At 51.1% G+C, this 12,993-nt stretch overlaps 1 protein-coding gene and 1 pseudogene across 1 annotated transcript; both read left to right on the forward strand.

Annotated features, from left to right (window-relative positions):
- Nucleotides 1–441: 441 nt before the first annotated feature.
- Nucleotides 442–10,184, forward strand: LOC141040693 (uncharacterized). The gene is made up of 5 exons (XM_073506808.1): nucleotides 442–542; nucleotides 5,463–5,780; nucleotides 5,865–6,084; nucleotides 6,168–6,342; nucleotides 10,066–10,184. The coding sequence occupies exons 1-5, from the start codon at nucleotides 442–444 to the stop codon at nucleotides 10,182–10,184; spliced, it is 933 nt and encodes a 310-aa protein (XP_073362909.1).
- LOC109758633 (serine carboxypeptidase-like 50) lies at nucleotides 10,100–11,768 on the forward strand (annotated as a pseudogene).
- Nucleotides 11,769–12,993: the final 1,225 nt, after the last annotated feature.

The following is a 12,993-nucleotide window of genomic DNA, read 5'->3' on the forward strand; positions in this document are numbered from 1 at the left end:
CACGTAAGATCTCATGAATATAGTATCAACTGAGATTTCGCTATTTAGCAATCCTGTTAAGTTTTAGCTAGCGGTGTTTTCGTCTACCTTGGTGAGCCAATCTTTGTGTCTAACTAGGATATGTTGAGCTTTAAATAAGCTATGCTGCCACTATCAAATAGAGTACGATGCAATGAATATAATCTCATTCATGAATGATAAACAACTAACTACACCGGTTAAAACTAAAGGGTGAACACCACTCTTCATCATTTTCTTAAAGTTTAACCAGCAATGTAAATATTGCATGAGAGGTATTTGTTTTAGGTCTGGAGAAACATGCATTGCATGGCTGCATTTTTTTTTTACATGGCACTAGCCCACTAGCGCAAATGATTAACCATGTAATATGCACATATTATGTATGTTAAAAGCATGACTTCTGATTAAGAGCATGGGAGAATGGTGTCAATCGCCTCCTTGACTAGGTTCGCGAAGATCACCAGCACACAAAATGATGCGCGACTTAAGCTCCCTGGTCGTAGAGGAGCAATGATGTCATGGTATACTGCAGCAGATAGTAGCCTATACCAGGGGGGGTCGATAGCGGGGACAAACAACAACGGCGATAAGGTATTGCCTAGCTGCAATCCACAACGGGAGGGGGGAGATCTCCTGGCCGGTGGTTCCATTGAGCAAGAAGGACAAACAGGAGGTGGAGAGAAGTAGCGCAATCCATCTAGTGATGAGCCTAATGGCAACTCGAACACAATCACCAAATGGTCATAAAAAAATTCCCTTGAACACATTTGAACGTGTCCGCAGATAGTCGGGCGGGCGTCGACTATCCAAGCATATTCAAGACACGTCTGCCCTTTGTCCAATGGAGAGAGGAGAGAGAAGGAAGGAAGAGGGGGAAATAGGTTTATGGTGGGGGCCTGAGGCTGATTTAGTAACGTCTTAACTCCACAATCCCCCTCCCCCTAGTTTGGGGACGGTTTGTGGGATTTTGGACATTCGAACCAGTCCACATACATTTGGTGACTTGCGTTATATGGCTAAAAGTGTCCGAACGTCCGGTCCAAACATCTAGAAAAAAAATTGTGATCGACATTGAGATGCCCTAACATCTGCATGAGCTCTAGGATGTATTCCAAAAAGACAGAGTCAGGAAACACTATGGGTCTCTTTGATTCACAGGATTCTAGAAATGCATGAATAAAAAAATAGGATTGAAATGTCATACTCATCTCAATCCTACACGATTTTGGGTTGTTTGATTGCATCATAGGAAAACACAAAGGACTTTTTCATAGTGGTTTGACTGGATGCACTACTGGAATCAGCTAATTTGCCATCTGCCAGATCTTTGCCGTCTGCTAGCTGACGGCAAAGAAGCTCTTTGCCATCAGCTACACATAAACAGACGGCAAAGAAAAGGCTGACGGCAAAGAAGCTCTTTGCCATCTGCCAGGTCTTTGCCGTCTGCCAGCGGACGGCAAAGAATCTTTGCCGTCCGCTGGCGGACGGCAAAGAGTGTGGTGGCCCCCACCCCCCGCTCGTTTGAAAAAATCCTAACGGCCCACCTCTTTGCCGTCCGCTAGCGGACGGCAAAGAGGCAGAAAGGCGGACGGCAAAGGCTGGCGGACGGCAAAGAGGGCACTTGCCTAACGGCAGGTACCCCCCGCCCGTTACTCACTTCGTCCTCGCCTCGCCCTTCTCCTCCCACCCCGCCGCCGCCGCCGCCGCCCGCCGCGCGCCGCCGCCCCGTCGCCCCCGCCGCCCCGCCGCCCCACCGCCCCGTCGCCCCCCCCCCCCGCCCCGGCCCCCCGCCGCCCCGCGCCCCACCGCCGCCACGGCCCCCCGCCGCCTCCTCCACTGCCCCGCCCCGGCCCCCCGCCCCCCATCCCCCCCGCCGCCCCGGCCACCCGCCGGCCGGGCCCCCGCCGCCCCGCCTCCTCCACCGCCCCGCCCCGGCCCCCCGCCGGCCGGGCCCCCGCCGCCCCGCCCCGGCCCTCCGTCGCCGGCCCCGCCCCGGCCCTCCGTCGCCGGCCCCGCCCCGGCCCTCCCCCACAGTGAGCCCCTCCTCCCTTTTTTTGTCTGTTTTTTTGTTTTTTTTCTGTTTAAGTTTAGGTTTAATTAGTTTAAATAGTTTAGTTTTAATTAGTTTAGGTTTTTAGTTTAGGTTAGTTTAGGTTTAGGTTAAGTAGATGGGGGAAGAAGAAGAAGAAGAAGAAGAAGAAGAGGAGGAGGAGGAGGAGGAGGAGGAGGAGGAGAAGGAGAAGGAGAAGAAGAAGAAGAAGAAGAAGAAGAAGAAGAAGAGGAGGAGGAGGAGGAGGAGCAGAAAGAAGAAGAAGAAGAAGAAGAAGAAGAGGAGGAGGAGGAGGAGGAGGAGGAGGAGGAGAAGGAGAAGAAGAAGAAGAAGAAGAAGAAGAAGAAGAAGAAGAAGAAGAAGAAGAAGAAGAAGAGGAGGAGGAGGAGGAGGAGGAGGAGGAGGAGAAAGAAGCAGAAGAAGAAGAAGAAGAAGAAGAAGAAGAAGAAGAAGAAGAAGAAGAAGAGGAGGAGGAGGAGGAAACACCCCGAAGCCCCGACCCCGAAACAGCACCCCGACCCCGACACGGCACCCCGACACCGACACGGCACCCCGACACCGACACGGCACCCCGACACCTACACGACACCCCGACCCCCGACACGACACCCCGACCCCGAGAACCCGACCCCGACCCCGACCCCGACACCCCGACCCCGAGCCTGACCCGACACCCCGACCCCGACACCGACACGGCACCCCGACCCCGACCCGGCACCCCGACCCCCGACACCGACACGACACCCCGACCCCCGACACCCCGACCCCGAGACCCCGACCCCGACCCCGACCCCGACACCCCGACCCCGAGCCTGACCCGACACCCCGACCCCGACACCGACACGGCACCCCGACCCCGACCCGGCACCCCGACCCGACACCCCGACCCCGAGACCCCGACCCCGACACGGCACCCCGAGACCGACACGACACCCCGACCCCGACACGGCACCCCGAGACCGACACGACACCCCGACCCCCGACACGACACCCCCGACACCCCGACACCCCGACCCCGAGACCCCGACCCCGACCTCGACCCCGACCCCGACACCCCGACCCCGAGCCTGACCCCGACACCGACACGGCACCCCGACCCCGACCCGGCACCCCGACCCGACACCCCGACCCGGAGACCCCGACCCTGAAAAGGTGTTCTTTGGCCTTCCAGAAGCCGACGGGGTCATATATTTGTGAATTATTAGTTAGGTCATATATCTTTCGATTTTGTTATGAAAAACATCATATATAATTGTGTTGATCGGGTAGTTTTAAATGTGCAGTTGTTTCATCGCTGCGAGGTTTGGTGTTCGACGACCTCGCCGTGCGTTTGACGAGTTCTGCCCCTTCGTTCGTGGGTGAGCACAAATGACATGTCCTCCTCCCCCATTAATTATTTGATCTATTCCGATGAAACTTGATAGCTAGATATATATGTGTCTTGAATCATCAGTATGCGTAACCAATATGTGTCTCCCGTTCGAAAGCGTCATAGTTATAAATATGCATGCATTTGCATATTTATAACCTTGATTCTTTCGAATTGTCCAACGCTATCCATGGACAGCCCGAGTATGTTTAGATTGGGTTCGTTTTCCCATATGCTTTGCTCCGGATCCGACGCATAAATTTCGTCAGTGCCTCCCCTGTTGTTCTCCGGGTACACATCCTCTCTGTTTATTGCAGAGACGTGTATCAGGAGAACAGCGGGGAGGTGCTGCCGAAATTTTGCGTATGATCCGGGGCATAGCATGGGAAAATGAACCCAATCTAAACATACTCGGGTGGGATTAGGACCTATCATTACCTATTAGAGTGTAGGTTGCATGGACGTAATAAAATTGACAAAGTAGATCAACTGATGAATACATACATGGTGAATTATATATATATATTTGTTGTGTGTCTAGTAGCTCTGAAAGTCAAGATGAGTGATCGTGCGTGGATGTACACCGGTCACACTGGTCAGAACAAATGGAGCACTGAATGGTTCACAAAAACCAAGGGGTTTGTGCGAGCCGCATTTGCAAATGGCCAGAGGAAAACCTGGTGCCCCTGTTTACGGTGCGGCAATTGGGAAAAGAGGACAGAGGCTGAAATGGGCAAACACCTGCAGAAGAGTGGTTTTACGCCCGATTATACGGTGTGGACATATTAAACTTGTAGGCTAATTCAGAGTCTATGGACGCCGAATTGAGACAAGTCGCTAATGGTTTTGACTATAAGGTCCGTTCATTTGACAAATACGACATCAACGGGTATCGCTTTCGTACCTATGGCAAAGAGCTATCTATGGCCGACCGAAAGTCTACAAATTGTTGTGTATCTACTATCGGCGAAGGAGGTACCGAGTATTATGGGAGAGTTGAAGCAATTTATGAACTTCTATTCTATGGTGAAAACCCACCGAATGTCGTAGTCTTCAAATGTTATTGGTTTCAGCCGAAGGAGACTAGAAGAACTCATGAACATATAGGGCTAGTTGAAATCAACCAAAGCACCCATTTAGATGTTCCTGATGTCTATATTACGGCTCAACAGGCGACCCAAGTATTCTATCTACCGTGGGCCTGCCAAACTAATCCAAATCTGAAAGGTTGGGATGTCGTTTATGAAGTGCCGCCACGTGCTAGACTATCTCCCCCAAAGGAAGAGGATTATGAACCTCACATTAACCCAGACACATATGAAGGAGAATTCTTCCAAGAGACACGTCTTTCCAAAAAGCGTTTCAAGAACCGCTATACTTCACCCCAAAACATTGAAGTAGACAGTGACAGTGAATCCGACATCACCCCAGAGGAGGAACAAGAAGAGCCGGAACAAGAAGAGGTTACTGCTGCGGATGACCTGTCATTGCTTGACCGATTACGTCAAGGTGGCCTTGCACATGTTGATGCCACTGAACCCTATGAGCCCGTCATTGATTATAGTGATGATGATGATTATGCATTTATTGATGATACTGATCGAGATTATTAGTAGTGTCAGGTATTAAATTTTTTAATGTTGTACTTGATGATGATACACTTAAGTGATACACATATTATTATTCATGTCGGTCTTTTTTTTATGTTGTACTAATTTCGTTTACTGTTTGTCATGGCAGGTGTTGAAAGATGGTGGGCGCTGGTCGGGAGCGCGCCAAGGCCCCTTCTTCCTCGGCGCGTGGTCTGAGGTCTTCGATTCCAGACGTACCTCTTCGCCGAGCGTTGCTGGACAGTATGTCCACACCGCCGGGCCCTTCTTCGTCCACCGCGGTGCCCAGCAGGGGACGAGGTAGGAAGAGAGGAGGTGGGGCACGTGGTCGCGGGAGAGGAGGTAGGGTGACTGCTAGGGAGCCTTCCTCGCCGCCACCCCCAGCTGTTTCACCCGAGCACGTGACTGCTAGGGTGGACTCGTCCGAGGAGGAGGCTACACGGACTCCGGTCCACGAGCCTCCGGTCCACGGGTCTTGGGCCCACGAGCCTCGGGTCGACTGGCCTTCGGCCCACGAGAGTTCGGCCCACGAGACCCCGGAGGAGCACACGTCCGGATGGGGTACCTGGCCGGATCAGCCCGAGGAGCCGAGTGGCCATGCTGATGATGGCGGGGAGCCGACTGATCTTGAGGAGGAGGGTGGCACCGTCTACCAGCGTGGTGCTACACGGCTCCCGTCCGTGCCGGCGACCCGCGAGCAGAGGTGGTTGATCTTCCCTGATGGGGAGAGGTACGTAAGTGCATTTAATATTTTTGTACCTTCTGCATTCACGTTTCTTCAAATAACTAATGCGTTGGCCTTGTCATGCTGCAGGGGTTGGGACCACCATCATAGTGTCCGCCGGCCCAACTCCGTCCTTGGAGTTCTTTGCCTGCAAAACTTCCCGGGGTTTGTCACGTTGCCTGGTGAGGGTCGGCTTCCAGAGCTTGGGTTGAGCTGGGAGCACTACGTGGCTGCCCCGGCCCCGCCGGATGTCATTATCGACGGTGTCGTGTGCGACACGAGGGCAGACATGGTGATCAGGACGTTCTGGGTAATTTCTCCTTTACACATTTCAAAATCTTCAACTAGCTAGTTATTAATTGTACTAATCAATATTGTCTCATTTGATTGCAGACATTCTACAGGTGTGAGGAGGGATACGAGGAGGAGTGCGCAAATGTTATCGAGAACGTCTGCAAGCGCCTACTCCAGAACTTACGGCACGAGGCTCGGGTGCAGGCTGTTCGAGACTACTACGCCTTGCGTGGTATGAAGAAGACCAAGCCGGCGTGCCGCAATAAGTTCCTGAGTAAGGAGCAGTACATGAAGGTAATTCTTAAGGCCTTCTACTTAAGTTCCTTCATTTAGTAATTCTTAGCCGTAGCGCTCAAGTTTCTATTTGCTAACTTAGGCGCCTCCGAGATGGTGTGCGGATCGGATGGATTGTTGGGAGGTGTTGGTCGATGAGTGGTGCTCACAAGAATGGCTAGCCCTCCACAACCAGGCCAAGGACAAACGTGCCCAAATGGAAGGTGTGCCACACCATCAAGGCAGCTCCAACTTATATCAGTTCGGGCGCAACTGGGTATGTGGTTTGCTTCATGATTCATGCAATTCATTCATCATGCTAGCTTGAGCCCTTTAGTTACTAATTTTCATTGTTTCTCTCTTTCAGGCACGCCACAATAAGGCGGATAAGGTGCCAGAGGTGTACGACCTGTATGCCATGGCCCACACTGGCTCTTACAAGAAAGTCAAGGCTTTCTCTCAGTCTGACCTCGATGATGCAAACAACTTCACCAACATCTCCTCCCACAACAAGGTCATGAGATATAGAGATGAGGGGAAGGCGAGGAAAGGGGAGGACTTTAACCCGAGCCAGGGTCCCATTGATCCAGAGCTGGTGATGATATCTGGTGGCGGGAGGTCCCATGGCTCCATAGCCATTGGAGATGGACTTATCCGTTGTCCTAGCACTCTCCCGGAGATCAAGGCGCGCCAGTCGAGCTCCGCTCCTGAGATAAGGCCTCGTGAACGGCCAGTGCAACTCGCCATCAAGGTTAGTGATACGTACTCAGCTATCTTTCTCCATTACATTGTGTGCGCTTCCATCAATGATTACAAATGGTCATGTGAGTGGTGTTGCAGGCTGCTATACAGAGTGAGAGAGATAGAACGGAGAAACTTCTGGCGGAGGCGGCGGAGAGGCAGCGGGAGTTGGAGGAGAGGACGACAAAGATGATGGAGGAGGAGAGGGCACGGAATGACATGCAGGCAAGGGCCATGTACGAGCTCCTTGTGGTAAGTTTCTTCTGCAGATTAGCCAAAACATTCATGTAGTGTTTGTCTCATTACTAACTAGTATGACTGAGTCGTCAAAACCAAATGTGCAGTCTGTGTGCGAGAAGACCGGTCAGACCGCTCCGCCGATGCCAGTGATTGCTCCTGGGACCACGGTGAGTTTAATTTGAATGGACATTACTTGCTAGTCTTAACATTTGAGTGTCATAATGCTAACGAGACATTGGAAATGATCTTTGGTGCAGCTTAACTCCAGAAACGCATCGCATGATCCTTCTCCAGCTACCGGCACTAGCCAGCCCGCTCCTACACCTCCCTGATCACGGTAAGTTTCTCTAGTGTTTTGCTTAACAAATGCATAAATACCTAGACTTAGCTTTATTTCCTCCAATATGCTTACCATAATGACCTAGAGTTAGCTTCTTTTCCTCCAAAATGACTTAATAAGCTTACTGACCTCATAAACCATCCATTTTACCTAAGTTAGCTCTAAAACGATATGTACTTAGCTTACTTATGTCAAAAATTGCATAATTAGCTCATAAACGACCCATTTCACCTAGGTTAACTCATAAACGACCCATTTCACCTAGGTTAGCTCATAAACGACCCATTTCACCTAGGTTAGCTCATAAACGACCCATTTCACCTAGGTTAGCTCATAAATGACCCATTTCACCTAAGTTAGCTCAAAAAGATCCATTTCAACTAAATTAGCTCATAAATGATCCATTTCACCTAAGTTAGCTCAAAAACGATCCATTTCAACTAAATTAGCTCAAAATGATCCATTTCAACAAAGTTAGCTCAAAAACGATCCATTTCAACTAAGTTAGCTCAAAAACGATCCATTTGACCTAAGTGAGCTAAAAAACGATCCATTTCACCTTAGTTACCTCAAAAACGATCCATTTCAACTAAGTTAGCTCAAAAACGATCCATTTCAACTAGGTTAGCTCCAAAATGACCCATTTCACCTTACTTAGCTCAAAAACGATGCCCTTCACCTTAGTTAGCTCATAAACGACCCATTTCAACTAAGTTAGCTCATAAATGATCCATTTCAACTAAGTTAGCTCATAAACAACCCATTTCAACTTAGTTAGCTCATATATGATCCATTTCACCTAAGTTAGCTCATAAATGACATATACTTCTTGTTCTAGTCTTCTTCTTGTTCTAGTCACCTATTTCTAACTTTCTTATTTACCATTTTGCAGATTTCATTCACTTGATGGAAGCTAGCTTGCTATGATGGAGTGCTTGCTTTTCCTTTGATGAAACTTTGCATTGTATCTAGCTTGCTATCTTCATGACACTTTGCATTGTAATATATATATGGATGGAACAATGTGTATGGATGGAACTTCCTTATGTATGAACAATGTGTATGGATGAAACTGATGTGATATGTGATATGAAACTTATGTGCTAGATATGTGTTGGATATGTGCTGGATATGAAACTTATATATGTGATATGTGCTGCAAATTGTGGGATTTAATAAAAAACAGAAAAAACAGACAATATGCAGGCTCTTTGCCGTCTGCCACCGACGGCAAAGAAGCCACGTGGCAGCCAACTGTGCTTCCTGGGAGCTGACCCATTTGGTCAGTTTGCCTACAGTGGCAGACGGCAAAGACTTTGCCGTCCGTGGCAGACGGCAAAGAACCTGGTCAGTTTGCCTACAGTGGCAGACGGCAAAGAACCTGGTCAGTTTGCCATCAGTGGCAGACGGCAAAGAACCTGCCATCTAGTGACGTGTAGATGACATCATAAGGCGGACGGCAAAGACCAAAGGCTCTTTGCCGTCTGCGGCGGACGGCAAAGGTCTGCCGTTAGCCACTTAACGGACTGACAGCGCAAATATTGCCGTCCGCCCTCTTTGCCGTCCGCCGCAGACGGCAAAGAGCCTTTGCCGTCCGCCGCCAGGAAGCAGACGGCAAAGCAGCTGTTTACCGTAGCCTTCTTTGCCGGAGCCTTTTGCCGTCCGCGGCTGACGGCAAAGGTCTTTGCCGTCCGCCTTTCGAGCCTTTGCCGTCCGCCATGGCAGACGGCAAAGTAGCTGTTTCCTGTAGTGATGCTAGAAATCCTATGGAAAGAATTTCAAAGAAATCCTTAAATAATTTCCTCATCGGAGCCGGACAAAAAAAATTGTTGTAGTAGACAGTTGGAAAGTCGTCGTGTTAAGGCCACATAAGACCAGCGCACCAGAACAACTACCGCCACCGATGAAGAGTAGCGTAGATCAGAAGGATCTAACGTAAAGACACACGAACGTACACGAACGAGAACAGATCCGAGCAAATCCATCAAAGACAGATCTATCGAAAACACACCTTCACATGCCCACCGACGATACTAGATGCACCACTGGAACGGGGCTAAGCGGGAAGAACCTTATTCCATCTTTAGGGAGGCGCCGCCGTCTCGCCTTCCTGAGCAGAACGCAGATTCTAATAAAACTCAAAAACGCATCTAAAAACGGAGCCCTCCAACCGGCAAGGGTTGGGATCCACATTTTAAGTTGCCAACATAAAAAGATTAGTTAGTATTACTTCATTTCAAATGGTAAGATGTTTTTTTTTGAATTGGATGTATATAAATACTTTCTCTGTAAACTAATATAAATGCGTTTAGATCAATAAATTAGTTTAGAAACATTTTTCCTTGTTTATTTATTTGTTTTACTCTTTATATTAATAAAATATTTAAAATGTCTAATGTTTAGGAACAGAGGTGATAACAGAGTCGTTGTCAATAATGGACGAGGCCTGTCACCTCTCCGGAGTCAACAAGGCTTCTGCAGTGAGCACCAGCACGCGCGCACATCATCCTCTTCGGATCTGATCCATCGATGGCTCCGCCGCTTCTGCTCCTCGCCACTGTCCTCCGTGCGGCCACCGTCTCGGTCACGCTCGCGGCAGCCTCCGGGGCAGCGGTCGAGTTCCCGAAGGAGGCCCTGCCGACCAGCTCCGGCTACCTGCCGCTGGACCCGTCCAGCAACGCGTCCCTGTTCTACGCCTTCTACGAGGCCAGCCACCCGCTCACCGCGCCGGCCGACACGCCGCTGCTCCTCTGGCTGCAGGGCGGGCCCGGCTGCTCGGGCCTTGTCGGCAACTTCTTCGAGCTCGGCCCCTACCTCGTCGCCCCCGACGCCGCCTCGCTCTCCCGCAACCCCTTCGCCTGGAACCGCCGCTTCGGGCTCCTCTTCCTCGACAGCCCGCTCGGCACCGGCTTGAGCGCGGCGCCGTCCCCCGCCACCATCCCGCGGGACAAGGCCGCCGTCGCCGCGCACGTCCTCGCCGCGCTCCAGTCGTTCTTCGACGCCAGCCCGCCCACCTTCCGCGCGCGCCCCTTCTTCCTCTCCGGCGAGAGCTACGCCGGGAAGTACGTCCCGGCCGCCGGGGCGCTCATCCTCGCCGAGAACCCGGGCCTGCCGGCGCGGCGGAGGGTCAACCTCCGCGGCGCCGCCATCGGCAACGAGCTCACGCACCCCGTCGCGCAGCTGCCCACGCACGCAGACTCAGCCTACTTCACCGGGCTCATCAACGCGCGGCAGCGACGGGATCTGGAGGCGCTGCAAGCGGAGGCGGTGGTGCTGACGGAGTTGGCGCGGTGGCGGGAGGCGTCGGACGCGCGGGGCCGCGTGCGCTCGTGGCTGCAGAACGCCACCGGGCTCGCCACGCTCTACGACTTGGGCAGGCAGCGGCCCTACGCGACGGCAGCCGTGGCGCGGTTCGTGAACCGGGCGGAGGTGAAGGCGGCGCTGGGCGCGCGCCGGGACGTGGCGTGGGAGCAGTGCAGCCGCGAGGCGCGGTGAGGGAGGCGATGCACGACGACATGATGAAGAGCGTCAAGCCGGAGGTGGAGGCGCTGCTCCGGCGGCGGACGCGCGTGCTGCTGTACCAGGGCATCCGCGACCCCTGGATCGGCGTGGTGTCGCAGGAGGCGTGGATGAAGGAGCTCAGGTGGGGCGGGCTGCGCGCGTTCCAGAAGGCCGAGCGCGTCGTCTGGCGGACCGGCGGCGGCGGCGAGGAGACGGAGCTCGCCGGGTACGTGCAGCGGTCGGGGGCGCTGACGCACGCCGTGGTGTACGGCGCTGGGCACATGGTGCCGGCCGACAACGGGCGCGCGGCGCAGGAGATGATCGAGGGGTGGGTCACAGAGACAGGGGTGTTCGGCGGTGGCGTTTTACTCGGGCTGATGCCGGCCGGTGGCCAGATCGCTGCGTCCTGACGCAGCAGGTTGACGAACCGGTCACTTGCTCTCCAACAGTTGTTCGATAATGAGTTCTGTTCGTAGTAGATTCAGTGATGATTTTCGTTGTGTATCCAGCAGAGTGATCAAATTTATCGCCATTGGGCTTCTCGCACCCATAATAACAGAGCTAGTAACTAGAACTAGTACTAGTTCCAAAAGGAAAATTCCAAACCAACAGAGTCTGATCTCGTAAGGTCGATGTGTAGCAGAGGCATAGGCTTTGCCGTATATAATTAAAAAAAACCAAAGTAGATCTTGAAAAACATATCTAAAAGGAAACAAAAAGCAGTCGGAATAATAAGTACTCCCTCCGTTCAAAAACAAGTGCCGTGGTTTTAGTTCAAATTACTATCACTTTTTATTTTCCTCAAGAATTACTACACCACATCGTAGCTGCTGTAGCACTGGATTTAGCCAAGTATAAAGGCAGTGAATCCGAATCCGATCTAGTCTGATCCAGATTTGATGTCTTCATGTGGCTAAGCTAGCGACACTACAATGCCTCAGCCTTTGCCACGTGTGAGCCGTAGGATCTTGGATCAACACTCTAGATCGATGCTACAGTGCCGCTATGGAGCAACATCTACAGGAGCAAAACAGTGAATTGATGCATCGACGAACATTGCTCATGCTACATTACATCGATCTAGACCATCAGTTTTTTATCGGGCGCTTCTCAGTGTCTATGTCAGGCTACTTTAGCACTGGACTTAGCCACGCAAAGGCAGCGAATCCGAAACTGTGGCTGCATTGGCATGAAAAGTTAAAGCAAAGTTCATATACCTCAAAGTGCTAAAGTTAAAGAGGTATTATTAAACATAAGAGTAGGTAATCACGCCACGAAGCAACGTGTACCTTGCAATCGGGTTCTTTAAACCGCCATTCCCAAAGAGTTAACCCACTGATAACACTCTTAACAAATAAACAAAAACATGCTCATCAATATTTCTAAAAGATTTAGCATTCCTAGCAACATAGATTTCCCAACCAAGATGATTGCCTCACTCCAGATAGATAAAATTGGGACGGTCGTGATCGTTAGGGATCATCCAGAGGTCAGAGGGGTAGATAAAACTGGGATGGTCGTGATCGTTTGGGATCGTCCGGAGGTCACTGAAGGAAATATGCCCTAGAGTCAATAATAAAGTTGTTATTTATATTTCCTTATATCATGATAAATGTTTATTATTTATGCTAGAATTGTATTAACCGGAAACTTAGTACATGTGTGAATACATAGACAAACAGAGTGTCCCTAGTATGCCTCTACTTGACTAGCTCGTTGATCAAAGATGGTTAAGTTTCCTGACCACAGACATGTGTTGTCATTTGATGAACGGGATGTGATGGACAAGACCCATCCGTTAGCTTAGCATAATGATCGTTTAGTTTTATT

Source organism: Aegilops tauschii, chromosome 2 (assembly GCF_002575655.3).
Source record: "Aegilops tauschii subsp. strangulata cultivar AL8/78 chromosome 2, Aet v6.0, whole genome shotgun sequence".
NCBI lineage: Eukaryota > Viridiplantae > Streptophyta > Magnoliopsida > Poales > Poaceae > Aegilops > Aegilops tauschii.